Source organism: Musa acuminata, chromosome BXJ2-4 (genome assembly GCF_036884655.1).
Source record: "Musa acuminata AAA Group cultivar baxijiao chromosome BXJ2-4, Cavendish_Baxijiao_AAA, whole genome shotgun sequence".
Taxonomy (NCBI): Eukaryota; Viridiplantae; Streptophyta; class Magnoliopsida; order Zingiberales; family Musaceae; genus Musa; species Musa acuminata.
Genome location: NC_088341.1, coordinates 23,512,501 through 23,538,929, shown reverse-complemented (window position 1 = coordinate 23,538,929; position 26,429 = coordinate 23,512,501). Strand labels below are relative to the sequence as shown.

At 37.2% G+C, this 26,429-nt stretch overlaps 3 protein-coding genes across 5 annotated transcripts; 1 reads left to right on the top strand and 2 right to left on the bottom strand.

The window, feature by feature from the left end:
* Positions 1-1,520: 1,520 nt before the first annotated feature.
* Positions 1,521-21,559, bottom strand: LOC103981778 (membrane magnesium transporter-like). Of its 3 annotated transcripts, none has more exons than XM_065104259.1 (8): positions 21,409-21,559; positions 21,141-21,285; positions 20,962-21,039; positions 20,121-20,288; positions 19,960-20,009; positions 8,488-8,549; positions 2,521-5,004; positions 1,521-2,394 (listed from the first exon to the last, which is right to left on the bottom strand). In XM_065104259.1, the coding sequence occupies exons 3-7, from the start codon at positions 21,008-21,010 to the stop codon at positions 4,953-4,955; spliced, it is 381 nt and encodes a 126-aa protein (XP_064960331.1). In that variant the 5' UTR covers positions 21,011-21,039; positions 21,141-21,285; positions 21,409-21,559; the 3' UTR covers positions 1,521-2,394; positions 2,521-4,952. The 3 variants fall into 3 exon arrangements, with proteins under 3 accessions (XP_064960331.1, XP_064960333.1, XP_064960332.1); XM_065104261.1 differs by having other exon boundaries at positions 2,521-3,964; XM_065104260.1 differs by lacking the exon at positions 21,141-21,285.
* Positions 1,972-4,031, top strand: LOC103981777 (squamosa promoter-binding-like protein 2). Its single transcript, XM_009398515.3, has 4 exons — positions 1,972-2,111; positions 2,326-2,863; positions 3,027-3,160; positions 3,340-4,031. Exons 2-4 carry the CDS (start codon positions 2,499-2,501, stop codon positions 3,858-3,860), a joined length of 1,020 nt encoding a protein of 339 aa, XP_009396790.2. The 5' UTR covers positions 1,972-2,111; positions 2,326-2,498; the 3' UTR covers positions 3,861-4,031.
* A 151-nt stretch (positions 21,560-21,710) lies between the features above and the next one.
* LOC135610141 (uncharacterized) lies at positions 21,711-26,189 on the bottom strand. Its single transcript, XM_065104257.1, has 5 exons — positions 25,695-26,189; positions 24,693-24,743; positions 23,223-23,356; positions 22,294-22,394; positions 21,711-22,198 (listed from the first exon to the last, which is right to left on the bottom strand). Exons 1-5 carry the CDS (start codon positions 26,052-26,054, stop codon positions 22,023-22,025), a joined length of 822 nt encoding a protein of 273 aa, XP_064960329.1. The 5' UTR covers positions 26,055-26,189; the 3' UTR covers positions 21,711-22,022.
* Positions 26,190-26,429: the final 240 nt, after the last annotated feature.

Below are 26,429 nucleotides of genomic sequence, written 5' to 3'. Positions count from 1 at the left end.
GATAGTTAACTATCCAATCAAAAATTGATATCATACTATATAATTTTAAATTTCATTAGAGTGTTAGTATAGAGTCCTTTACGAGCTCATATAGTTAACGATCCAATCAAGAGTTAGTATCGTACCAATATTGATTGATATTGGAAAAGAATTTTCTCTGATATATCCGAAACATGATTGAATAGAGGATACTCTGAGGTGTACGTGAAAAGATATATAATGGTTTCTGATTCGAATTTAGATTAGCTCAAGAAAAATATTATTTGTATTTAGTTTTTCTTAGTTTTATTCGTTGAACTTCTTAAATCTTGAAATCCGATAGGTTAATATTTCACTTTTAATTAATATGATAACACGATGAAGGTGTTGAAATGATTCTCACTAGTCTAATAAATATTAAGATGGACCACTGAAAATAAAAAAGGCGCTTATTTCCCATCATCATCATCATCATCATCATCATCAAGTGTGTAGAGTCAGCACAGTGCTAAACCTTATCAAACAAACCACATCATCATCAAAATCATTTGAGTCCGAATCGCTCATTTTGTCTCAGAGCAGTTGTAGTATTAGCACCAACTCTATCTTATCCTGAAGGATACATCGGTTGTTTACTTCGTGCTAAAGTGCCAATAGCATCCAGCACACAGATTGGGAACACAAACATGATATGATTCCTGATTGTGGAAGTTTCTGGTACGAGCTACACATATGTTTCTGTATCGAGTTCTTCATCTCAGTGGTTGTGGTCCTGTTGCTTGAAGTCTTGTGGTTCAAACTACACCCAACACAAAGATGCCACATCTGTGTTTGTCTCGCTTTCTCTTGTCCTCCATGACTCAGCATGCTAAGATAGAACATGAGTTTCAGGGACCATCTGGTGTTAGTGACGGGAACTTCATCTGACCACGAAACCCAAGCCAAAGGCCAGAGAATTCTAATACTGAAATGAAAATATTGAGATAGATGTACGATGTGGTTCATGGTTACTACTATCTTCTTATATTAAGACCTTTAGTCGATCATTTGGTTGGTTATTGTGAAAATATAATATATTTTATAGAGAGGAGAATAATTGCTGTAAAGATTAAGTTTTTATGATGCTGTGAAAATATAATATGCATGATTGCAAACTGGCTGACACAATCATGGAAGAGGAACACCTCACGTAGTAGCTGTCTTTTTTTCCTTTTTATTTTATTTTTTTTATTTTTTGGGCAGCTGAGTAAATTAGTAGATCTTTTTAAGTTTGGGAAGAGAGAAAAAAGCATGAGTTGTTGCATATGTGTTTCATCAGCATGGATCGTTTGTGGCTCATATGATATGAACATGTCGTCGTCGAACGACGGCAGTGAACTGATTGTCTCCAATGTTTTTGAGTGATGCCGACACCGACATTAATTTCCAACACAAACTAATCTCGATTCGATGCCAAAGAATTAGCTTCCGATCCTTAGAAGAAAGCGAGCATGCATTTTTCTTCATTAATTTTTTTTATTATATTAAACACCATACAAAAATGCTCGATTCCAAATTTCCATTCCATTAAACCACGTATAAGTCACTCGAATATATAAATACACCACCACAAAAATGCCTCGACGGAGAAACGAGCATGTTTGATGCTAGCAGACGATAGGGAGTTAGTACTCCACTGATCCGCTTCCATCTTCCTCACGCTTCCTCTATCTATCGTGGGGGTAGGTGGGGGAGCTGCAGATGTCCTTCGGCACACTTCCCTCGCAAGGCACATTGCTCGAGCTTTAATCATAGAGAACCAGTGTTGGACAAAGGATAAGAACGTCGTTCGGCACATATCCAATGACGCGTAGGCCTCAAGTGTTTTGCCAACTCATGCAAGGAGAGAACATGGGCTCATTCAACACCGAGGGTGACTGTTTACCCCTTCCCCTTCCAATAATTGTTACCTCAAGCCCATCACCTATACGCCACCAACTCACATGCTTGCCTGCTCCCCCGCGGAGGTGCATGATAAGGTGAACAGGAGCAGCAACAGGACTTCCCCCCCTTCATAGTCGTTGTTGTCTTTGGAATCCATGTCAGGCGTTGCATGATCAGTCTCCCCGGGCTGCTGTTGCCTCCCTGTGCACGTACGTACCCTACTAACCTCGGTCATCTCCTCCCTCTTTGGGTTGTTGTGCTCGATGGTTTCCATGGTCTGATATGGATGCCATGTTAGCTACTCGTTGATTCTTGTCATGCACTTTCAAGCTGGTTTCTTGACGCTGTTGTTGGATCTTCTTTCTTTGCATGAGCTTTCTCTGGCTGTTTGCTAAGTTGGTTCCCCCATCGATCTTTCCTCAGCTCGCTCCCTTGTTGATTTCTCGGAACCATGGTTCTGGTTTCCTTGCTCGCTCCACTCCGTGGTGGCATCTGTTGAGAAGGAGGTCCAGAGATGAACCGGTGAGAAGATCAAGCAAGATTCAACTAAAAGACAGACAGGAGAGGCACAAGCTTTTGAGAGGTTGCTCGATCTCATGGATTGGCACCTCAAGATACCTCCATGGAACCCGGAAGAACTGGGCCGGGACGCCGAACTGAGCGTAGGCTCGGCGGCGGGCGGGTCGAACAGCGGTTGCTTCGGGTTGCCAGACAAGTCGAACGACCAAGCTGCTGCATCGACGACGACGGCGGCGGCGTCTCCATCTGGTCCAACGAAGAGGGCACGAGCGCGATCGCGATCGCCGGCAAATGGCGCGTCGTGCTCGGTCGATGGGTGCACGGCAGATCTTAGTAAGTGCAGGGAGTATCACCGGCGTCATAAGGTCTGCGAGGCGCACTCCAAGACGCCGGTGGTGGTGGTCCGCGGTCAGGAGCAGCGCTTCTGCCAGCAATGCAGCAGGTAACAGAGCAGAGATGTTGTATTCCCTTCGGTTGTGCCACAGCTCCTCTCTTGATGTTTAGGACTAACCACCAAAGCTCAATTGTTCTTGGAATTCCTCTACTTTGTCTCTCTCTTCCCAAAGAAGAAGCTCAGCATTCTTCCCTTCTTCCTTTCTCTGTAGGTTTCATCTGCTACAAGAATTCGATGAGGTAAAGCGAAGCTGTAGGAGACGCCTTGATGGGCATAACAAGCGTCGAAGGAAGTCCCAACCAGATTCTACAAACTCGGGAAGATTGTTCTCAGATCGCCAAGGAGGTACCTTTTGTTGGAAGTGAAGCACTTCGGACGCTTTATTTCGATCAGCTTGCGTCGTGCAACTCTGTTTACCTCTTTGATTGACATTGCTGTAGCTGTTCTCTTCTGGGTTGTGTACCACATCACACTTTGTACATGTATTATGGCACTAACCATTTCTTTCTCATGCACGGTGACAGGGGTTTCTACATACCCTCTGGTATATCCAACTACTGCAGCAGAGTCAAACTGGGCTGGAGATGTGACAAGAACTGAGAAGAGAACTCCTCCACAACTCATCAGCCACCATAACTTTTCCATCTCTTACAGCTTTGGCGGAGAGAGAAAGCAGCTGCACATCTTTCAGGATGGTGAAACTGGGAACAAAGCCACTCAAAGTCAGCTGAATCTTTGTGCAGTCACTCCCTACGATGGCAGGAGCAGCGGCAGCAGGATGTTCGATTGTGCTCTCTCTCTTCTGTCATCTGCGACTTCGGATGTCAACCTGAGTCATATGGTGCCACTATCTGATACGATCTCCATGGTTCAATATGGTGGTTTCATGCAGCACACCCTCTCGCAGGCAGATAGTGATGTAAGAACACCAACTGGATGCAGTATGGGGAAGAATGCTGAGATTAACTGCCACAGCAAGTTTCAGGTTGAAGGTGAAGATTGCTTGGATGGCAACAGCCAAAGTCTTCCCTCCTATTGGCCTTAGTGCTTATTTCTTTTCTGACACGAAGAATTTTCAGTGATCCATAGTTCTCTTGTTCTGTTTTCTTCGTGATAATGCAGATGGAAATGCACTATCTTGAGAAAAAGCTTGAACAAAATGTGTATAGAACTTGTCAGATAAAATCTTTCAAACTCGTAGACTATCTTATCTGCACATGCCTCTTAGTTTTCTGATTTGATTTCATATCTGAAAAACTACATGCTGAATGGAAATAATTGATGCATTTAAACTGCAACTAAGTTTTGTCTCATATATGCATTTTGAATTGGACTGAAGAAGGCAACGTTGATCTGTAAAAAGACAGAGTAAACTCTATCTCAATGCATAATTCTCTGCTTGAATCATTTATCCAATTCAATATTACTCTTTACGTGGGTAAGAAGATATAAGGTGACAAAAAAAAAACAAAAAAGAGGTAAGGTGATGTCTTTCTCAAGTGGTACAAAAGAGGAGTCCGATAAGTTTCCATTCTTCTTTTCCATGATGAAGATTGGGTTTGATTCCACTCAACTTTGTACAATCTCCAAATGAGATGATAAAGTTGGAAGTGGTTGTAAGATTTGGTCCACCAAGAAGATAGAAGAAGATTAATTTGTTTGGCCACACTCGAACTCCTGAATCAAGATTGGACTTGATAATAATAATTGGGCTACCCCGTCATATAATTGCCATCTTATTGGCAAGAATTGGAAGGCAATTACTTCGGTTGTGACTTGATCATCTCAGTTGAACTGTATGACTTGATTTGTTCCAGACTGAGGTCAGAGGGATTTTTGGTGCTCAAAGCATGGAGATGCAGGAATTAGAGAGAAGTTGGATTTAATCCATGCTGCTGTGTTGATAATTTCTTCTGCTGTTTAATGTCCTACTGCGAGCTACCTTTCACAGATGCGTTGTTTTCTGTGAGCCCAAGTCTTACCCATCATCCTGGCTACAGCAGGAGTGCACAACTGCTTGATCTGATCTCTCATTTCCTCTTCAACCAGGGTAAACCTTCAGCTCTGGACTAAAAGTGCACTTCTTCTCACTGCCAGCTTTTGAAAGCCTAGGCAAGGTTCTCTAATTGCTTGAGATCTACCAAGATGGTGGAGAGAATGAAGCAGCGGGTCTTGCAGCAGCAGTCCATCTTCACAGGGTTTTCAAGCATGAATGAATGATACAAAAAAAAAAAAATACTAGAACGAAGAAAGCAAAGTGGTGTTCTGATATCATAACACTAGGATTTAGCTTGATTATTACGGTTGACCCTGAAAATGGTAAGCTGATAAGAAGTTAACCAACTTAGATTTTGGAGCCTAACATAATTTCCACTGTGTTGCCAGGTAGGTGGTATCTGCATGTACAGAGAGCATTTAGTTGAGAGTTCAGAAATGATGGCCAGGAATTTTAATTGCACCAACTCGTTCACATGGGTTCTCTGCTACCTTCCAGTAGTCCCATATCAATAGAAATCGACCCCCAATCCACACGCTCCTCTGCGGAGCCATGAATTTGACACTCAGACATCACGGTCAAAACAATCCAGAACAGAGCTTGGACTCCGCTGCTGCTCATAAATGGGAAGTAATTGAAGGGGGATCACATGGCAACAGGCCTGGTAACACACAGCTCTTTCAAAGCTCTATCTGCTCTTCATTTACTTCACTTAATAAGTGTCTCTCTTTATCCCTTGCTATAAATTGGGTTGTGGCTCATCACCCTCCACTGCTTCCGTAATATATCTGGTGTGAGGAAGAAGGGCCATGGAGAGGTCTACTAAGGTGGTGCTGCTCCTCCATGCTCTGCTCCTGGCCACCTATGTGGTGTGCCTTGAAGGAGGAAGAAGCATCCCAAGCAAGGCCAAGGCTTACAAACCTCAGAACTTCTTCGGTTACGGTGGCTTTTATGGCAACCCCTTGGGTCCACATTTCGGCTTTGGGACCCCTGGCTTAGGCACCATTCCCATCATTGGTAACATTCCTGGGACACCTACTGCTGCTGGTCTTAGAGGCCGTCAAGGCACAAGGCCATGATCATGTGATTCAAAAAAGGGTGCATGTCTTGAAGCTTCTCGCTTCATTTCGTGTAGTACTAGGTATCATGTTTCAGGTTGTCTTCCTAGAGTTCTACTTGCGAGCTTGTTAATATCTATCTAATGTACTAAGTGTGATATATTCTTTAGTACTAATCCTTCGGTTCCCCACTCATAATACTCGGATGTCTTAGCACTAATGTACTAGAGTTCAACTTGTAGTTGTCTTCCTAGAGTCTTAGTTGTGGGCTTGTTTATCTCTATCTAATGTACTAAGTGTGATGTATTCTTTATAGTACTAATCCGTATGGTTTCCTACTCATAATACTCGATGTCTTAGCACTGGTCACCGTCGGATGAGACAAATAAGAGACGTCCAAACCATATACGTTTGATTGGCAAAAATGACTTTAAAAAATTACAAAACTACGAGAGATGAGGAAAACATGAAATAATCAACTTCCACTACGTGTTTTGTGAAGAAAACTACAGGGTGTAATTTGATCAGGCTGAACTGGCATCAGATTCCCTGTGCCTTGGGAAATCCTATTTCTCCAACTTAAGTGCTGCGTTGAGTGGGATCGCTTTGCCACGATAAGTGAAAATCATGAAATAATGGTTGGCTGGCAAGGAGAAAATCTTGCATTTCACGTATGCATAATAAACCATATGAAGATGGACACCATCGAAAGGAATAGATGTCATGTCACTGATGACCTCTACAAACTAAACATAAGAAGTATCAACTGTATTAACTTCCTTAATCACAAAAAGAGAAAAAAAGATCCTCTTAACCCTAAAAGTCCTGTTACCGCAATCCTAAAGTATCATCTTATCTCTGATCCTGACATCTCACTTATTATATGCATTGACTCCTATCTTTCTCTTCTGCTCAACCCCTAACTCCAATATATGCCCCCCAAGTCTCATAAACGTCTCTTTCTCCTATGCAACTGAAAGCTGGTTTGGTCTCTTTCCATCTGATTCTTTCCCTTCTTATATCACCCTCCTCTCTTAATGCATTTTCCAACTTGCGTAGACCATCTCTCACCTAGTATTCCGTCGTCACTTTTCTAAATGTATAACCAATACTCCAATTTCACCATTCTTTCTACCTAGAAATTGCTGAATGCAACTCCTAATAGATCGCACAGTTCAATTAATTGGGCCAATGGATTATTCCAGCCATAGCAGATGATGTTAGAGTAATTCTGTACCACTTCCATATGGGCTATCACTTATTAAGATGGTACAAACAGATTTTAGATGAACAGAAAGTATCCTGTTTAACTATGACATCAGGGAGGACACCAGTTGGTGTGAATAAAAAAATCTCAGCAATTTTACTTCCAGAATTAGGAAATTCATATCCTGTGTATATGATTAGATGTCGCATTGATAGTAGCTTCGACTTAAAAATGTCGGTCATGTTGGCAAAAGGTCGCTCCATACAAGTTACTCAACTCATGTTACCTTTTATGTTCTTCGCTTCTTCTGGTCAAAGTCATCTTCCTCTAATAAGTCAATGTAAGCCAAAGCCGAATATTATCTAGGATTCTAGCTAAACATGCAAGAAACATGGACTTCGAAGAAGGGAAGCCAACAAAAATATCTAGAGGTTCAATTATCATGAAATCCTTCCCACGGTGATGTTGAAAGAAATCATAAAACACTGATGGTTGTATAGCAATCTTATCTCCATTACTAATCTTCATCTACAGCAATCGAGATCCATAACCTACATGCATGGAGCTCATTTTACCTTATGCTTCTCTATTCATTTTTCGTTTAAGAGGAACTTTTGGTTTAACCAAATCACCATTCAAGAATACAACAAATGCAAGTATGAGCAACTTTAACTCCAGTAATGTTTCTTAGTCAAAAAATAAAATAGAAAACATGACTTTCCACAAAGTTGTCATCTCCTATGGTCTGGGTGATTGGACCTGAAATAACAAGAATTATACTTGAAGAAGTAGCCACCTGACCACACAGCTTCTATGCTATCAGTATGTTGCAAAAATAGATGCCCTTAGCCAACCAAACTACTATATCCAAAGAAATTTCTAATTATGTGAATTAAGAACCAAGCACCTTCAGCTAAAGCTTTATGGTCATGCATAAAACCTAAACACTTGCAAAATACAGATGTTCTATACATATTAATGTCTCATCATCTAGCTTCATTGTTCGAACACCTTTAGCTGTCTCCAACAAACATACTAGAGAACATTAAACTTCATGTTTTTAGCGTCTTAGGTATCACAGAGAACATTTTCCTAGTTCCATCCCACTTGAATCCAGGAATACCATATTTCTGCTTTGGCATCAAGTTTGATCTAAAGTCCATGTTATTGTTCAGATAAAGCAAAGTCTAGATTGTCAAGGCATAGATTGAACTAATTGCAGTTCAGATACCTAGCAGACTAACGTTAGCTGATAATTAAAGAAATGAAGCAAATATGTGAGATCTGGCAACAACAATGAGCACAATCTGCATAAGCTGGCTAAACTATACTGGACTGGATTATATCTAAAGCAAATTTTAAAACTGAAACGTGAGGAAGTAATCAATTAAATTTATAGAAATGCAAGTACCTATTTTCTTCAGAATCAGGATGTATGGATAAAGCTAACCCCAGCAGGATCTCGACCAAAGCCTAAGAAGCCGAGCCAGAGGAAAACGCCAAATTCCAAAGAAATAAAAGAAGGGTAACCGAGAACGAAAGAAAAAAGATAGTGCATGTAATTGTGAGCATAAAAATATGTAATTATGCTATATCTGAAATGCGAAAATAACCTATATGCCAGGATTGAAATCAAGTGCATAGATATGATTTATTTCAACGGAACCCAATTAGTTATATTATATATCTTATCCAGTTATAAAAGGATCACAAAAACCTAACATTCTCCCACTTGGTCCATTAATTGATAAGATATAAAAGAGATATTCAAAATCAAAATAAACAAAACAAAATTTGTTTGAAAACAATTTTACCTAATTGGATTCCAAAGAATTTTTTTAAAAAGCATTTTATACATGGCCATGTTTTTTAAAATAAGCAAATAAATCCAAAAAACACAATAATACTATATTAAGTCCAACTATCAATGCGAGTCATAGCGATTGTATTTCATCAATGTCATACTCTCTTCTATGTACCACAACATTATTAGTCTTTCCTAATATAGTGCATAATAACCCCTGTAATTTGTCTTGTCAAAATAATCCTGTTATTACATTCAACCATAATATGCATAAACATAAATGTAAACATAATAGCAGAAACAGATAATTTTAATTAAGCAAGAAGAATATCAATAATAACATCCACATAAACATGTATCACCATATCCTTTATGACTTACTCACAAGCCTCATTCTAAGAACATATTCTTTGAATATTTTACACTATAAGGCTTTTGTCAATGGATCAGCATTCATCATAGTGGTGCTCAAGTTCTTAATTGACACTTGTTGTTTCTGGACTCTTTCTCTAACCATCAAGTACTTTATCTCAATGTGCTTAGAACCACTAAAGTACTTATTATTCTTAGAGAAGAAAACTACTACGGTGTTATCACAAAATATCTTCAGCGGCCTGACAATTGAGTCGATCATACCAAGTCCTGAGATAAAATTTCGCAACCATAAAGCTTGATTTGTGGGTTCAAAGCATGCCACAAATTCAGCTTTCATTATTAATGATGCAATAAGCGATTGCTTTATACTTTTTCAAGAAATTGCCCCACCAGCTAACATAAATACAAATCCTAAAGTGGACTTCCTACTATCGAGGCAATTTGCAAAATCAGCATCTGAATATCCTATCACTTCAAGCTGATCCGATCTCCTGTATGTGAGCATATAATCTTTCGTCCCTTGCAGATATCTCATTACTTTCTTTGCAGCTTTTCAATATTCCATTCTTGGGTTGCTTTGGTGCAACTACAAAACTGATATCTGGTCATGTACAAGTTTGAGCATATAATAGACTTCCAACTGTGCACCCATAAGGAATATTCTACATTTGATTCTTTTCTAAGTCATTTCTTGGGCATTGGTTTTGACTGAATTTTTCACCTTTAGTAATAGGTATATCATTGACTGAGCAAAGCTGTATATTAAATCTCTCCAAGATACGATCAATATATCATTTCTGAGACAATCCTAATAATCCTTTAGATCTATCCCTGAATATCTCCAATAACATAGGCTGCCTTATTCATATCAACCATCTTAAAGTTCTTGTTGAGAAATATCTTGGTTTCGTGCAATAAACCAAGATTACTACTGACAAGTAAAATATCATCCACATATAAGACCAATATAATAAACTTGCTCCCACTTACCTTCAGGTATATACACTGATCAACATTGTTTTCCTTAAATCCGAAAGAAGTAATGGTATTATGAAATTTTATATACCATTGTCTGAAAGCTTGTTTAAGGCCATAAATAGATTTCTTAAGTTTACAAGCCCAATTTTCTTTTTCCTTTTCAATAAATCCTTCAGGTTGTTCCATATAGATTTTCTTATCCAGATCCCTATTCAGAAATGTTGTTTTCACGTCCATCTGATGCAACTCAAGATCATAATAAGCTACTAATGTCATGACGATTCTTAATAAGTCCTTTCTTGAAACTGGAAAAAAGTCTCATTATAGTCGATGCCTTCCTTCTGATAAAAACCTTTAGCCATAAGTCTGGCTTTATATCGTTCGATATTGCCCGTTAAGTCACGTTTTTGTCTTAAAGACCCATTTACAACTGACTCTTTTACAATAATTGGGCAATTCAATGAGATCTCAGACACCATTCTAGACCATTGATTTTAACTCTTCTTTCATTGCATCATACCATTTTTCAGAATCGTTACTTTGGCTTGTGAAAACGATAAGGGGTCTCTTTTTATTCCTATATCATAATCTGATTCTTGTAGATATACCACATATTCATCAGAAATGGCATGTTTCCTTTTCCTTTGAGATCTTCTTAAATCTGCCAATTGTGATTGTTCTACAAAATCATCAACGGTGACATCAACATCATGTAAGAGTTCTTCGATGTTATTTTGTTGTTCACCCTCATCAATACTCTCATTGATTTGAGGAACAACAATTTCTCGAATAAGGGATGATATGGGAGAATTAACCTGAATCTCCTCGAAATCAAAATTAATCCTTCGAGATTTTTCACTCCCACTGATTTCGTAATTTTCTAAGAATTTTGCATTACTAGATTCTACTATTCTCATACTATGATTAGGGCAATAAAATCTGTATCCCTTGGATTTTTCTGGATAACCAATAAAATATCCTGAAATAGTTCTTAGATCCAATTTCTTTTCATGTGAATTGGATACTCTTATCTCTGTAGGACATCCCTAAATATGTAAATGTCTCAAACTGGCTTCCTACCAGTCTATAACTCAAATGGAACCGATGAAACTAACTTACTAGGAACCCTGTTCAAGATGTACATAGTTGTCCTAAGAGCTTCACCCCACATCGACTCAAGTACAGAGGAATAACTCATCATGCTCCTAACCATATCCATCATAGTATGATTTCGCCTTTCAGCAACACCGTTCTGTTGTGGCACACCTGGTAATGCATATTGAGCATAAATACCCCGTTGTTCTAGGAATCTAGCAAAAGGACCAATATTCTGACAAGATCCAGCATATCTGCCATAAAATTCATCATCTTTGTCAGATTTGATAATTTTAACTTTTCTATCTAATTGTCTCTCAACCTCATTTATGTATACTTCAAGAGTATCAACGGCTTGAGACTTTTTATGTATTAGATAAACATAGCCATATCTGGACAGATCATCAGTAAATGTGATAAAATATTTTTCTCCACTAAAACAAGGAATATGAAGTGGTCCGCAGATATTAGTATGAATAATCTCAAGGAGTTCTTTACTTCTTGTGGCATTTTTCTTTATATGTTTAGTTTGCTTTCCCTTAATGCAATCTATACAAATATCAAAATCAGTGAAGTCTAAATGTTTCAAAATATTATCCTTCACTAATCTTTCAATTCTTTCCTTGAAGATATACCCCAATCATCTATACCACAATATAGAAAATCTTTCATTATTGAAACTATGTTTCAATCCAACACTTATTGTAGGGTCATTAATGTCTTTGCAAACTCAAGATCTAAATTAATTCTGTATAAACCATCACACAGAATTCCAGAACCAACTTTTATTGAATCATAAAACATACTGAGTTTGACACTACCAAAAGAAAGACAATATCCTAACTCATCAATTCTAGAAAGAGAAACTAAATTTCTAGAAATTGTAGGGACATAACATGTGTCAACAAGATCCATCAAGTGACCCGTCTCTAAGCGTAGACGATAAGTTCCCATTGATATCACTTTCGCTTTAAGACGATTTCCCATAATGATGAATCTTTCATGTTCTTTTGGTTTCCGAATTGAAAGAAATCCCTGCATATTATTTGTAACATAAGTTGAAGCACTAGAATCAATCCACCAAATGTTAGAAGGAACTTTTGTAATGTTTGATTCGAAACATACAAAGGTCGAGTTAATACCTTTCTTTTCGAACGAAGTCTTGCGTTTAATGCAATCCTTCTTCACATGTCTTTTCTTGCCACAAAAGAAGCACTTTACAGTAAAGGCTTTCTTTTCATTAGTCCGTTTAACATTTCCAGACCCGACAAATTTCTTTGATTGATAATGCTTCAACTTTCTTTTCTTATTACCAGCTCCTTGAGTAGTAGTCATGACATTATATGAACTTTCCTGCCTTAATCTCAATTCTTCCTGAACACACATGCTAGTCAACTCATTCAAGTCTCACTTATCCTTATTTGTATTGTAATGAATCTTGAATGGGCCAAACTGAGAAGGAAGAGAATTGAGAATAAATTGCATGAGAAAAGATTCATCAACATTCATGCCTAATGTTTGAAGTTTTGCAGCTTTGTCAACCATATTGAGGATGTGATCCTGAATTCCTCGAGTGCCATCATACTAAACCGTAATCGATTCTTTCATTAATGTGTCAGCCAATGACTTATCAGCAGATTTAAATCTGTCTTCAATAACCTTTAAATATTCCTTTGCGCTAGTTGCAATCAGTAATGAAGTCTTTATGTTATTATTGCAATTGTCATTCTTATGAACATTAAACTAAGTCTGTCAGATCTTTCCCAAGCCTTCATTTCATTAACTTGTTCTACAGTACTTTCATCAGTCAAGTCTGTAGGCTTTTCAATAAGTAATGCTAAATCATGATCTAATACACCCAGTGTGAATTGCACATACTCTAACCATTCTAAATAATTTGATCCAGAGAGTACAAGGACACTAGAAGCATATGAATGTATATGCGAAAGTACCACTGCAAAAATATATAATAACATTAATACTTTGAGTTTGTCAAAAATTGATGAACTATTGATATCATCTATATTACACCTTTGGGTGAAATATTGATATATCTAGTGTTCACTCAAGAATATTTATGGAGAACTGATACTATCCTGGTGGAATAGTGTTGTTACCTTTGGGTATACAACCCTAAACTGTAAGGATATCCAAAACAGTATTATCCTACCCCATCACATAATTATTTGAATTAGATTTTCTTTTGGGATTATCTAAATCTCATAATTATATATGTCATTATGAATATTATTTTCTTAATGTCATTTAGGACTAATTCCTTAATATTATTTTATAAGTCATTAGTCCAGGTCACTTTAGTGACTACAAGACTAATGTAATAATATAAAATAAAATATAAAATGTCCTATAAATGATAAAACTTTTATTGTAATTCATATCACAAAAGTCTATCATCCTAGGACACTTTGACAGCTACTAGTCAGATAAAACTTAGAGAGATGAATTACAAATAATATTCATCAAATTTTTTTAATTTTTGCTAAGCAGTTAAATAATAAAATAATCGTAATAATTATTAACATTAATGCTAAGCAGTTCCACAATAAATAACAATAATTATTATTGAATATGAATACTAAGTAATTCAATAATAAATAACAATAATAATTATTGAACATTAATGCTAAACAGTTCAATAATAAATAACAACTATAATAATTATTGAACATTAATCAGTAAGAAAACTCATATGATAATCATGATAACATATAAATCATGCATTCATATGAAAGGTATAAATTATTTCATAATTTCATATATATACATGTGAATAAGTAAATAAAATTCTAAAAATAATAATTAGATTTTAATTTTATTCACCATATGTATAATCAATAATTCATATGAGAAAACTATAAAGTAAACCATAATTTATAGTTTTTTTTAAATCAAAATTAAATCCAATCAAATAATCAAAAATATAATTATGATTAAATTTAATTATAATTATAATAAATCATATTTATCAATTTTATAATTAAGAATATAAACTAAATTTCTCAATTTCATAATGATAAAAAAAATAAAAATATTTGATAGGATATAAATCGGAAATATACGATTTATTAAGGGCAGAACTATAATTTGGCAGAAATTAGACCCCGAGGACAAAACCGAAAATATGTTGACAGAACATAAACTGGAATTACGAAATTTGCAAGGGTAAAACTATAATTTTACAAAACCCTAGCCTCGAGGACAAAACCATAATTGTGCCAAAAACCCTAATATGCCTTCGTCGTCGTCGCTTGCGCGAGTGGCGCTGCCGCTGCTGCCAGCGGTCGCCGCCTCTGAACGGCTGCCTGCGACATTTCCAGCCTACGCACGGCGCGCACGGCCGTTGCCGCCGCGGCGCTGCCTCTGCCCACACGCGACTGCTGCGTCAGTTCCAACCTACACCGCTGCATGCGACGCTGCCGTTGCTTGCGCGAGCGGTGCTGCGGCCTTTCATGCTTGTGGACGGTGCGCACAGCCGCTGCCGCCGCGGGGCTGCCTCTGCCTGCATGCGGCCGACCGTCGTATGGACGGGTTCTGGCCGTGTGCGGTCGGCCGTCACATGGACGGGTTCTGTGATGCCCATGGGCCAAGTGAGAGAATGTTAGGTTTTTGTGGCCCTTTTATAATTGGATAAGATATATAATATAACTAATTGGGTTTCGTTGAAATATTTTATCCAATAGAATAGAAATCCACTTACGAAACGATTCCTCGGGAGATAACCTTGATGGGAGGAAATCTCCTGAGATCTTATCATAGACCCTCTACTCTCGCCTATAAAAGGACAGGACCTACCCCGGGTTGAGAGAGCGTTGGCATGTTAGCACGTATACACGTACAAACGCACCTCTCCATTGAGGGATTTCAATTTTTCTCCTCAACTCTCTCCCCAAAACCGTCTCCGGAGAAAGGATTTGCAGACAGTGCCTGCAGCAATCTTGGATCAAAGATGGTGCTTAGCAGATCAAACGAGATCTCTGAACAGAGCATCAAAAGGTATGCATTGTTAAATCAGATCTATACACTTGATTTCAATCCTGGCATGTAGGTTATTTCCGCATTTCAGATATAGCATAATTACAGATTTTTATGCTCATAATTGGTATCAAAGCCCGGTTTTTTAGATCAAATGCATTAGATCTGTAAATTTGTTTACGATGCATAAATTACATTTATCTTCCAAGAATTGCTAAGCAACAATGGTCACCGTCGACCTCGCTGCGAATCTGCGACTACGCCGGGTAGCGTACGCATCACAGAACCCGTCCCGTACACGGGCATCACAGAACCCGTCCATGCAACGGCCGGCCGCATACGGCCAAAACCTGTCCATGCGATAGCCGGCCGCACACGGCCAGAACCCGTCCATCGCGCAGGCGACGACGGCGAAGGCAGTTTAGGATTTTGGCACAATTACAATTTTGCCCTCGAGGCTAGGGTTTTGTAAAATTATAGTTTTGCCCTTGCAAATTTCGTAATTCCAGTTTACGTTCTGTCAACATATTTTCGGTTTTACCGTTGGGATCTAATTTCTGCTAAATTACAATTCTGCCCTTAATAAATCGTATATTTTCGATTTATATCCTATCAAATATTTTTATTTTTTTATCATTATGAAATTGAGAAATTTAGTTTATATTTTCAATTATAAAATTGATAAATATGATTTATTATAATTATGATTAAATTTAATCATAATTATATTTTTTTATTATTTAATTAGATTTAATTTTGATTTAAAAAACTATAAATTATGGTTTACTTTATAATTTTTTCATATGAATTATTGATTATACATGTGGTAAATAAAATTAAAATCTAATTATTATTTTTAAAATTTTATTTACTTATTCACATGTATATATATGAAATTATAAAATAATGTATACTTTTCACATGAATGCATAATTTATATATTATCATGATTATCATATAAATTTTCTTACTGATTAATATTTAACAATTATTGTAATTATTATTTATTATTGAACTGCTTAGCATTAATGTTCAATAATTATTATTGTTATTTATTATTGAATTGCTTAGCATTAATATTCAATAATTATTATTATTATTATTTATTATTGAACTACTTAGCATTAATATTTAATAATTATTATGATTATTTTATTATTGAACTGCTTAGCAAAAATTAAAGAAATTTGATGAATATTATTTGTAATTCATCTCCCTAAGTTTTATCTGACTAGTAGTTGCTAAAGTAGCCTAGGATGATAGACTTTTGTGATATGAATTACAATAAAAATTTTATGATTTATTAGATATTTTATATTTTATTTTATATTATTGCATTAGTCTTATAGCCACCAAATGACATGGACTAATGACTTATAAAATAATATTAAGGAATTAGTCCTAAATAACATTAAGGAAATAATATTCATAATAGCACATATAATTAGGAGATTTAGATAATTCCAAAGGATAATCTAATTCAAATAATTATGTGATTTGGTAGGATGATACTGTTTTGGATATCCTTTGCAGTTTAGGGTTGTATACCCAAAGGTAACAATACTATTCCATACGGATAGTATCAGTCCTCCATAAATATTCTTGAGTAAACATTAGATATGTCAATATTTCACCGAAAGGTGTAATATAGATAATATCAATAGTTCATCAATTTTTGACAAACTAAAAGTATTAATGTTATTCTATATTTTTGCAGTGGTACTTTCGCATATACATTCATATACTTCTAGTGTCCCTGTACTCTTTAGATCAAATTATTCAGAATGGTTAGAGCATGTGCAATTCACACTAGGTGTATTAGATCTCGATTTAGCATTACTTGTTGAAAAGCCTACAGACTTGACTGATGAAAGTACTATAGAATAAGTTAATGAAATGAAGGCTTGAGAAAGATCTGATAGACTTAGTTTAATATTCATAAGAATGACAATTGCAAATAACATAAAAGACTTCATTACCGATTGCAACTAGCACAAAGAAATATTTAAATATTATTGAAGACAGATTTAAATCTGCTGATAAGTCATTGGCTGACACATTAATGAAAGAACTGACTACGGCTCAGTATGATGGCACTCGAGGAATTCAGGATCACATCCTCAATATGGCATGAATGTTGATAAGTCTTTTCTCGTGCAATTTATTCTCAATTCTCTTCTTTCTCAGTTTGGCCCATTCAAGATTCACTACAATACAAATAAAGATAAGTGAGACTTGAATGTGTTGACTAGCATGTGTGTTCAGGAAGAATTGATAATAAATAACAACTATAATAATTATTGAACATTAATCAGTAAGAAAACTCATATGATAATCATGATAACATATAAATCATGCATTCATGTGAAAAGTATACATTATTTCACAATTTCATATATATACATGTGAATAAGTAAATAAAATTTTAAAAATAATAATTAGATTTTAATTTTATTTACTACATGTATAATCAATAATTCATATGAGAAAACTATAAAGTAAACCATAATTTATAGTTTTTTTTAAATCAAAATTAAATCCAATCAAATAATCAAAAATATAATTATGATTAAATTTAATCATAATTATAATAAATAATATTTATTAATTTTATAATTGAGAATATAAACTAAATTTCTTAATTTCATAATGATAAAAAAATAAAATTATTTGATAGGATATAAATCGAAAATATACAATTTATTAAGGGTAAAATTGTAATTTGATAAAAATTAGACCCCGAGGGCAAAATCAAAAATATGTTGACAGAACGTAAACTGGAATTACAAATTTTTCAAGGGCAAAACTATAATTTTACAAAACTAGCCTCAAGGGCAAAATCATAATTATGCCAAAAACCCTAATCTGCCTTCGTCGCCGTCGCCTGCGCGAGCGACGCTGCCGCTGCTGCCTGCGGCCACCGCCTATGCGCAGTTGCCTGCGACATTTCCAGCCTATGCGCGGCGTGCGCGGTTGGCCGCGGTTGTTGCCAACGCACTGTCACGGACAAACTTCTAAACAAGATGTTTGATGTAATGCTTATGTATGTCCGTGTCTTTTGGCATGTTCATGCCTTGTACAGCATGTAGAAGGACGGCCGAAGGCTTAATAGTCCCATTTTAGTTGGGTTGGTGGCCTCTTTAGGCTTGTAAATAAATGTTGTGTCATGTGGACACGTGCGAGAGATTTTCGATCTGTAATGGACCATTTTACCCTTTGTTGTGCAACTGTTCAAAGCTTGTAAAGTCTGTTTATAATTTGCATTGTCTATGAAGTGTTTTTCAGAGATGTTTGCTTGTGGATCCCGATTGAGGCGTTCTCTCTAACCCGTTCTCTCTTTTGTTGGTCCTAAGGGACAATGGGAGGCTTCGGGGAGGCTGACCTTTGTAGACGGACACGCAAGGGTGCCGCACGACTTAGGCAAAACCAGCTAAGTCCGTAACAGCACGGCCGTTGTCGTCGCGGGGCTGCCTCTGCCCACGCGCGGCTGCTACGGCGGTTCCAACCTACGCTGCCGCTGCATGCTCGAGCGGTGCTGCGGCCTTTCATGCTTGTGGACGGCGCGCACGGCCGCTGCCGCCGCGGGGCTGCCTCTACGGCGGTTCCTGCCCGCGCGTGGCTGCTTCCAGCGTGCGACCACCGCTTGTGCACGACCTGCTCACGCACGGCCGCCACCTGGGCTGTCTGCCTGCATGTGACCGACCGTCGCATAGACGGGTTCTGGCCGTGTGCAGCCGGCCGTCGCATGGACGGGTTCTGTGATGCCCGTGTACGGGACAGGTACTGTGATGCGCACGCTACCCGGCGTAGTCACAGATTCAGAGCTAGGTCGACGGTGACCATTGCTGCTTAACAATTCTTGGAAGATAAAGGTAATTTATGCATCATAAACAAATTTACAGATCTAATGCATTTGATCTCAAAAACCGAGCTCTGATACCAATTGTGAGCATAAAAATCTGTAATTATGCTATATCTGAAATGTGAAAATAACCTATATGCCAGGATTAAAATCAAGTGCATAGATCTGATTTAACGATGCGTACCTTTTGATGTCATCTGTTCAGAGATCTTGTTTGATCTGCTAAGCACCGTCGTTGATCCAAGATTGCTGCAGGCATCGTCTGCAAAGAGTGCAAGGAGTAAATCATTTCTCCTCTCTTCCTATCCTTTCACAGGACCCATTAAGATTGATGAATTTTTGGGGGAGAGGGTTTTGGGGAGAGAGTTGAGGAGAAAAACTAAAATCCCTCAATGGAGAGGTGCGTTTGCACGTGTATACGTGCTAACGTACCAACGCTCTCTCAGCCCCCTAGAGGTCCTGTCCTTTTATAGGCGAGAGCAGAGGGTCTACGATAAAATCTTAGGAGATTTTCTCCCATCAAGGTTATCTCCCGAGGAATCATTCCGTAAGTGGACTCTATTCTATTGACTAAAATATTTCAACGAAACCCAATTAATTATATTATATATCTTATCCAGGGCCACAGAAACCTAACAGTAACAAGAACATGTTTGCTGATTCAAAGCTTTGCGAACTCCACATCGCAGATCCACTAAAGCTAGAATCGAAAAGGAATCAACACACATACAAACAACACTACTAAGACAAAACAGGGAAAGGATTTTGCATCTTACATTCATAGGAGGACTCCCGAACTCCTCCACGATCTTTAGCATCGCTCTATCTGTATTCCGGATCGAAATAAGTAGGAAAAAAAAAAAAAAGCAAAATTACTGATCGATCTGACCTAAGAAGCAAAAAAATTGAAACAATGCGTGGAGGAATTGAGTTTTACAATGACTGGTGGCATAGCCGGCGTGGGCGAGGAGGATCCCCCACGTGAATCCACCTCCCATCTCCGTCGAGGATCTCCTCTCCGTTCTCCGGAGGCGCCAGACGAGGGTTCGAGATCTGGATGAAGGGGAAGGGGTGGGAGAAGGGCGACGAGGGAGGAGGCTCCAAGCTGCAACGTAAGGAAGCTTTGCCTTGAGATTCGTGAGCTTACCGATGCATACGCAGAATGAGAAGGATGCAACTGTCTAATATCAAGTATCTTTTCTATTTGTAAATAATAATGTCGATTAAACTATATACCTCTCTGGTATTATTAATATCTTCTACAAATAATAATGTCGATTCAAAACAATATATTAAAAACATTTTTGTTATCTTTAGTAGACAATTGTTTAATTATTTTGGTGGCATATATATATATATATATATATATATATATATATATATATATATATATATATATATATATATATATATATATATATATATATATATATCTGATTTAGCTAAGCTTTATTTTTTTATTATTAATCTAGATACAAGTACCAATATTACATTATGGTTTCTTCTAATATACTATATTTTTATCAAATATTCATGATAACTTTTATTACTTCAAATTTAACAATGTCTTGAATTTTTTTTATAATAATTTTCTGATTTATTTTACCAAGTCATTTTGCAAATTTTAGTACTATTTTAATAACACTAAATAAGACAGATTTTATAAAGCTAAACTAGTTTACTGATAAATGATCCAGGAGGCAAACTAGTGACTAGAAGAGATGAACCAAATGAAAATGGAGGGTACAAAAAGATCACTTTCTAGAAACAAAATAAACCTTGATCTGAAGCAAAAGCCCAAACCAGGAACTTTGCCAGGTTCGACATCGAGAGAACAACAATCCCTGTCCACCAATCTGCGCAGAATGTACAACATAGCTTAGAATTAAGATCGGTTCATCAATTGCTCGACTAAATATAGTAGCTGCTAAAGACTAATATAGTCCAAGAAGTCTACCAGATGTTACAAAACTTGTGTGAAAAAAAGACTTTGCAGGCTGCTAAGACAAATCTTAAGGCAAACCCTGGACGACGCAATTGTGCGATCTTGGTGGCAGTAAGAGAATAGGAATAGATTCAGAACCCAATATGATCAAAATCTCCTCCAATAAACAAACACAAATAAAAAGAAAAGGATCAACCACAGTAGCAGAGTAATTAAATCACAAGCGATATTACCAAAAGTGAAACAAATGGACAATCATAACTATGGCAGCAATGCTTACTGAGAAGTGGCTTGCAGACAAATTTTCTTGTACTTGGAGAGCAAATTGACCTCTAATATCCATGTTTTGGTTCGCTCTGATGTGAACAGTTCTGTATATCTCCATAAAAGTAAAGTTTAATGTGCTCTTTGAAAAGAAATGCAAGCAATGTTCCCACACTGTAGGCGAGGCCCGACCTGCCCTTGGGCTGCTCTTGACGGTTTGTAGACCTAACTCTGTCATAAAGCAATTTATGGGATATAAAGAAGAATGGAAGGTTAGATCATCACAAATGTTGTAGTGAATACAATTGACAAACCAAGTCACAAATGGCTTGCAAACCCTACTTATATTAGCAATGCTCAAATAGGAAATCTTAAAATTGGGACAAAAGTACTAGTGAGTACACCTAGAGACTGATCACGACAGAATATAGTAGAAAACTCATGTTTTACATACATGTTGGGTGACACCCTATGATGTTTGTGTTAATTGTGAACCTGTTAACTAAGGTTGAGATTTTTGGAGTGAGGATATAGAATTGGTGAATGATGCAATCTGCCGCATGTAACAGTTGAAGATAATGGCTCGTGAATACTTCAAAGATCTGGCAATATTTCCAAGAATATGTGGGCTCAAATCTCCACCTTGTCAGACATGTCTTCACTCTTTTGGCTATGCTCCCCCCCAGAAATAATATTCATAAAAGTTTTCTTAGCCTTGCCAACAACATGAGAAGTTTTCCTTGCAGCCCCGGCTACCATGGGTTTCAGAGAAATATTGGGCAAATTTGCTCTTTCTTCTATCATTGCTGTATGTAAACACAATCAAGAAATTTATAGTTAGAAACAAATAAGCTCAAAGGAACATCTGCATCAGAATTTTCTTTTAATGAAATCAACTTACAAACAGTTTGGCACCTAGCTAAAGCACCAATCTGCCGGATTCCAGCTTCTGCGGCCTGCACAGCTTGTGCAGATTTGCTGATGCCATCAGATATTTCTTGGCTGGATCACCAAAAACATAAGCTGATACTTCTTTATTCTTAGATGCAAACACTTCATTATCTTTTTCTTAAGATTGGATTACTGATACACACACACACACACACACACATATATATATATATACATAACCGACCTAGACCCAAACCGGACATGGCTTTTACCACCTCTATATGTCAATAGACAATTTTTATGTGGAGTTGTGGACCACTGGAGTGGCCATGGATATATCAAATTGTTGTCCATAAATTACTGTTCCTATAAATTAGACTTCTTATATTTAATCTATACCTGAGGATTTTAGTGCACAAATCCTCAATGATTTCTTTGAGATGAAAAGGATGATAAAATAAAATAAAATTTCTAAATTATAACAAATTGAGAAGTTAAACTTCTCTGAACTCCAATTCTTGTGTCTGAAACTCTGGTATCAACTTAACTTGCCTTTTAGTAACAGAAATCAAATACAAACAAATATATCTGTCCACCATAATAACATTCTTACAATGGATCGATGAAAAGAATGCCTAGCTCTTTTGAAGAGCTGAAGCTGAAGCTGTACTCATCACTAGTTAATTCATGCAATTGCACAGAACAAGAATATCATTGCCTCCATACTAAAAATGTGGGTTTTCATGTTCCTTCAGAAGTGAATAACAAAAAGGAGCATGTCACAGATGGCCATACTTCTGCAAACTGTGAAGACAATCTGTAAAGAGGATAGATCACCTTATCTTATCTTTCTTTCTCAAATTAAACTAACTTGTATGTTAATGCATATATCTTTGTTCCTGCTATCTCCCCATTATTTCTATTTATATGCTTGCGTACCTTAAATCACTCAACTCCAGAGTAAGATCACTAATCTCCATGCCTGATAGTCTTATTGCAGCCATGGTACTAGGGAGCTCCTCTGTTGCAGTATCTGCTAATCTTGCTAGAGATGTTGCAGTTCTCCGCATTGCCTACAGAACCAGAAATAAAGGCCCATCACAAGATGCAACATGCTTTCGGAAAATCTAGACAAATTCTTGAATAAGCCTGGCTATCTAATTTTAACATGACAGTTGTATAAATACTTCATGGGTCCACATGAGGGACAGTTTGTTGGTGGCATCTGTGCACCAATTTTTTTCTGTTTTTGGTTGAAGGATGCGAATTGTTTGTATTTTCTTGAGCAAGAACTTAAACACTGGTCCATGTCTATAGAGTGTGTCAAATTGGTATATTTAGTTCCTATCAAAAGAATACATGAATAATGTTCAACGTGTCATGTACTGTGTTCTAATATAGGGCAGGTATTTGAATCCATGATCAACTTCAGTAATGTGTCAAAAGGACCTTATGACCCCTTCAACTCTCTCTGATTCTATTTTCTTTTGTCCTCCCTAACCCTCTTCTATCATCTATGCTCGAGCTGTGCAAAGCAATAGCAGCATGTATCCGCACAGCAGCAATCACCACTTCGTCAAACTGATACCTTTGTGCGTCTTCCTCTTATATAAGTCTACCAGGTCAATGACGCCACTCACCCTCATCGCCATTGAAAAGAACAGAAGCAAAAAACTACAGATGAGAGTTTCTTTTCCATTACTCCCACTTCCTCTTTCTATGGTCAGACAGCATGGATCAACTGACTCTAATCAATTCCAGTTGATTCAAAGTTTTTTCTCCCTAGTTCTGCTTGATTCCACCAAGCTTTTACCATTTCCAAATGTTAAGAGCAAAACAAAGAAAAGAGAAATTATCATTCACCAATTTGGATCTAGGTTGTCTGAATCAGACAAAGAATCAACTGATCCAATGACCCTTTACTTGAGTGTTTAACAACTTTTATCCAATAGTCCTACATCATTGGGTAAGACTAAATTCTGTTAATCATGCCCTTGTGAGAACAGGAATTTGAGTGGGATAATAATAAACTCTACATCATGATATGAGGGAAGAATAGATTGGTATGTGTCAGATAATTTCAGTTGTAAACCATTCAAACCTATACCTACATAAATAGTCCAAAAAAATATCTATTAATTTTTGTATCATTTTCATCCTTTAAAACAATTTAGAAATTGGAGTTCGAGATTTACATAATATTTTGAAATGATGATTCATGTCTAAAAACTTGAAGCACCATATCCAAAATATGCCAACAAACTTAGCAATTAAAAAAAAAAGCATACAAAATATTGATGATGATCTGACACAAGCATCTTAATCGAAGAGTTCATGTAACTTATCATAGTTGTTTTAGTATCTCTAGCATTTAACACATACCGAGGAGATCATGATAAATTGACTTACAAGAAGAGTTGGAATAGCTGCAACTACCAAGCTGGTAAATGCGACCGAGGTCTGAATCAGAAAAATAACAAAAAATAATAATTGTATCATCAGTATAACTCAATGAGGCAAGAATCAGAGAACATGCACAGTATCCGATAGACAAACGCTAGTTTTGTATCCACTAGCTTAATGATGAAACTTGCAGTTCAATATTTTTATAGTAGATCCAAGAGCAAATAGTTCTAAACTTTGAACACATAAACACAAAAGACAAGTAGAAGGTATGCAAATATTAAGATAATGCTATCAATATCGCTTAAGCAACGTCCATTGCCACCCATACATTACTGATATACCGGAAGATAACCAAAACATGTATGTTCCAGCGCAAAATATACAAAGCGTGATTCTGGATGAATGACAGTTTTGAAGTGATTAATTGTAGCACTCTTGGATTAATGGAATATAACAACAGCCATTGCTTGCTTTGGTTGGTGACCAATGCTCCTTGCCTGACCGACAACAACGATAACGAATGTTGCTTCTCATTCCTGTAGGTATAGCAGCCTGTACAGCTTGCCTAGCAATTGGAACAGTGGTTGCACACCGCATTTAGCCATCAACCAGAAATCTTGAGTGGCTAGTGACAATAACATCTACTATTTTAATTGCTAGGTTCACAACTCTAAATTTCTGAAATAAGAAATGCTAAGACAACAGATTTTGAATACCTCCACATATAGTGACGTTCAACTAATTAAAGAAAAGGGGGAAAACACAATGCCAAAATCAATTTCTAACATGACAAATACTGAGATAGCATATTTTGAATACCTCCATGCGTAGTGAGATTCTACATTGAATAAACGGCAAGATGTTGTAACGACAATAGGTAAAAGAATAAGAAATGAAGCCATAAGAAAGCATATCATTCTACCATGACATCATCTAACAACAACAACTGGAAACAAATAATAAGTCGTGCCTGTAGATTCAACAATAGGAAGAAAAACCGCATACCGTGCAAGCGATGAAAGCCAAAAGGAAGAACGCCTGATCCCCCAAGCTCATCCGGTATAACCCAAGTCCAGCGGTCAGAGCCGGGCTCCCGATCCCCACGCTAACCCCAGCCGATCCCGCTCCCCCTGCCTCGCGGCTCTCGGCTTCCCCGACCGCCACCTCGACCTCGGTCACCGCCTCCACCGCCGCTGCATCGGATCCCTTGGACGCGCAGCACTGCAGCGAGGGGAGGCTCCGATCGCGTAGGGTTCCGAAGCAGCAACGGGAGAAGAGAATTCGGGAGATCGGGTAAGATCTAGGGTTTCGAGGGATTGGACAGGGGTTTGGGGAGGCAATGAGAGGAGATTGCCGGAGGAGCATGGTGGCTTTGTACCGTGTGTCTTATGAAGGTGTATGTACTCGGCGGCGGCGGCGGCGGCGGCGTTGGCGGAGGGCGAAGGAACCCACGGAAACTAACAGAGCAACGAGGACTTGTTAAGTCTTCTCTTCCTCTGTAGCCATTTGCTATTTCCATCTTTTTAAGGAATAGAAAAAAAAATAAAACTATTTATATTTTGTTTCTGGAACTGATTTTTTTTTTTACTTTATTTGGAGAGATCAGAGAGAATAAATTTGGATTCTTAAAACAAAATAAGATTATTTTACTTTATTTTTTTATTTTATTTTATATGTTAGTTTGTAATTTATTTTTATGACAAAAATAAAAAAATATTTTAAACGACCCACTAAAGTTGT

What these genes read in the sequence shown, in the direction of transcription:
- LOC103981777 (XM_009398515.3), top strand. Translation starts at nt 2,499, where the DNA reads ATGGATTGGCACCTCAAGATACCTCCATGGAACCCGGAAGAACTGGGC. An exon ending in TTCTGCCAGCAATGCAGCAG is followed by an intron (nt 2,864 to 3,026) that starts GTAACAGAGCAG and finishes CTTTCTCTGTAG; the next exon opens with GTTTCATCTGCTACAAGAAT. An exon ending in GTTCTCAGATCGCCAAGGAG is followed by an intron (nt 3,161 to 3,339) that starts GTACCTTTTGTT and finishes GCACGGTGACAG; the next exon opens with GGGTTTCTACATACCCTCTG.
- LOC103981778 (XM_065104259.1), bottom strand. Translation starts at nt 21,010, where the DNA reads ATGTCGAACCTGGCAAAGTTCCTGGTTTGGGCTTTTGCTTCAGATCAA. An exon ending in CGGCTATGCCACCAGTCATT is followed by an intron (nt 20,010 to 20,120) that starts GTAAAACTCAAT and finishes TCCGGAATACAG; the next exon opens with ATAGAGCGATGCTAAAGATC. An exon ending in TCGGGAGTCCTCCTATGAAT is followed by an intron (nt 8,550 to 19,959) that starts GTAAGATGCAAA and finishes TCGGCTTCTTAG; the next exon opens with GCTTTGGTCGAGATCCTGCT.
- LOC135610141 (XM_065104257.1), bottom strand. Translation starts at nt 26,054, where the DNA reads ATGCTCCTCCGGCAATCTCCTCTCATTGCCTCCCCAAACCCCTGTCCA. An exon ending in TGGCTTTCATCGCTTGCACG is followed by an intron (nt 24,744 to 25,694) that starts GTATGCGGTTTT and finishes TTTCTGATTCAG; the next exon opens with ACCTCGGTCGCATTTACCAG. An exon ending in CTGGAGTTGAGTGATTTAAG is followed by an intron (nt 22,395 to 23,222) that starts GTACGCAAGCAT and finishes TTGGTGATCCAG; the next exon opens with CCAAGAAATATCTGATGGCA.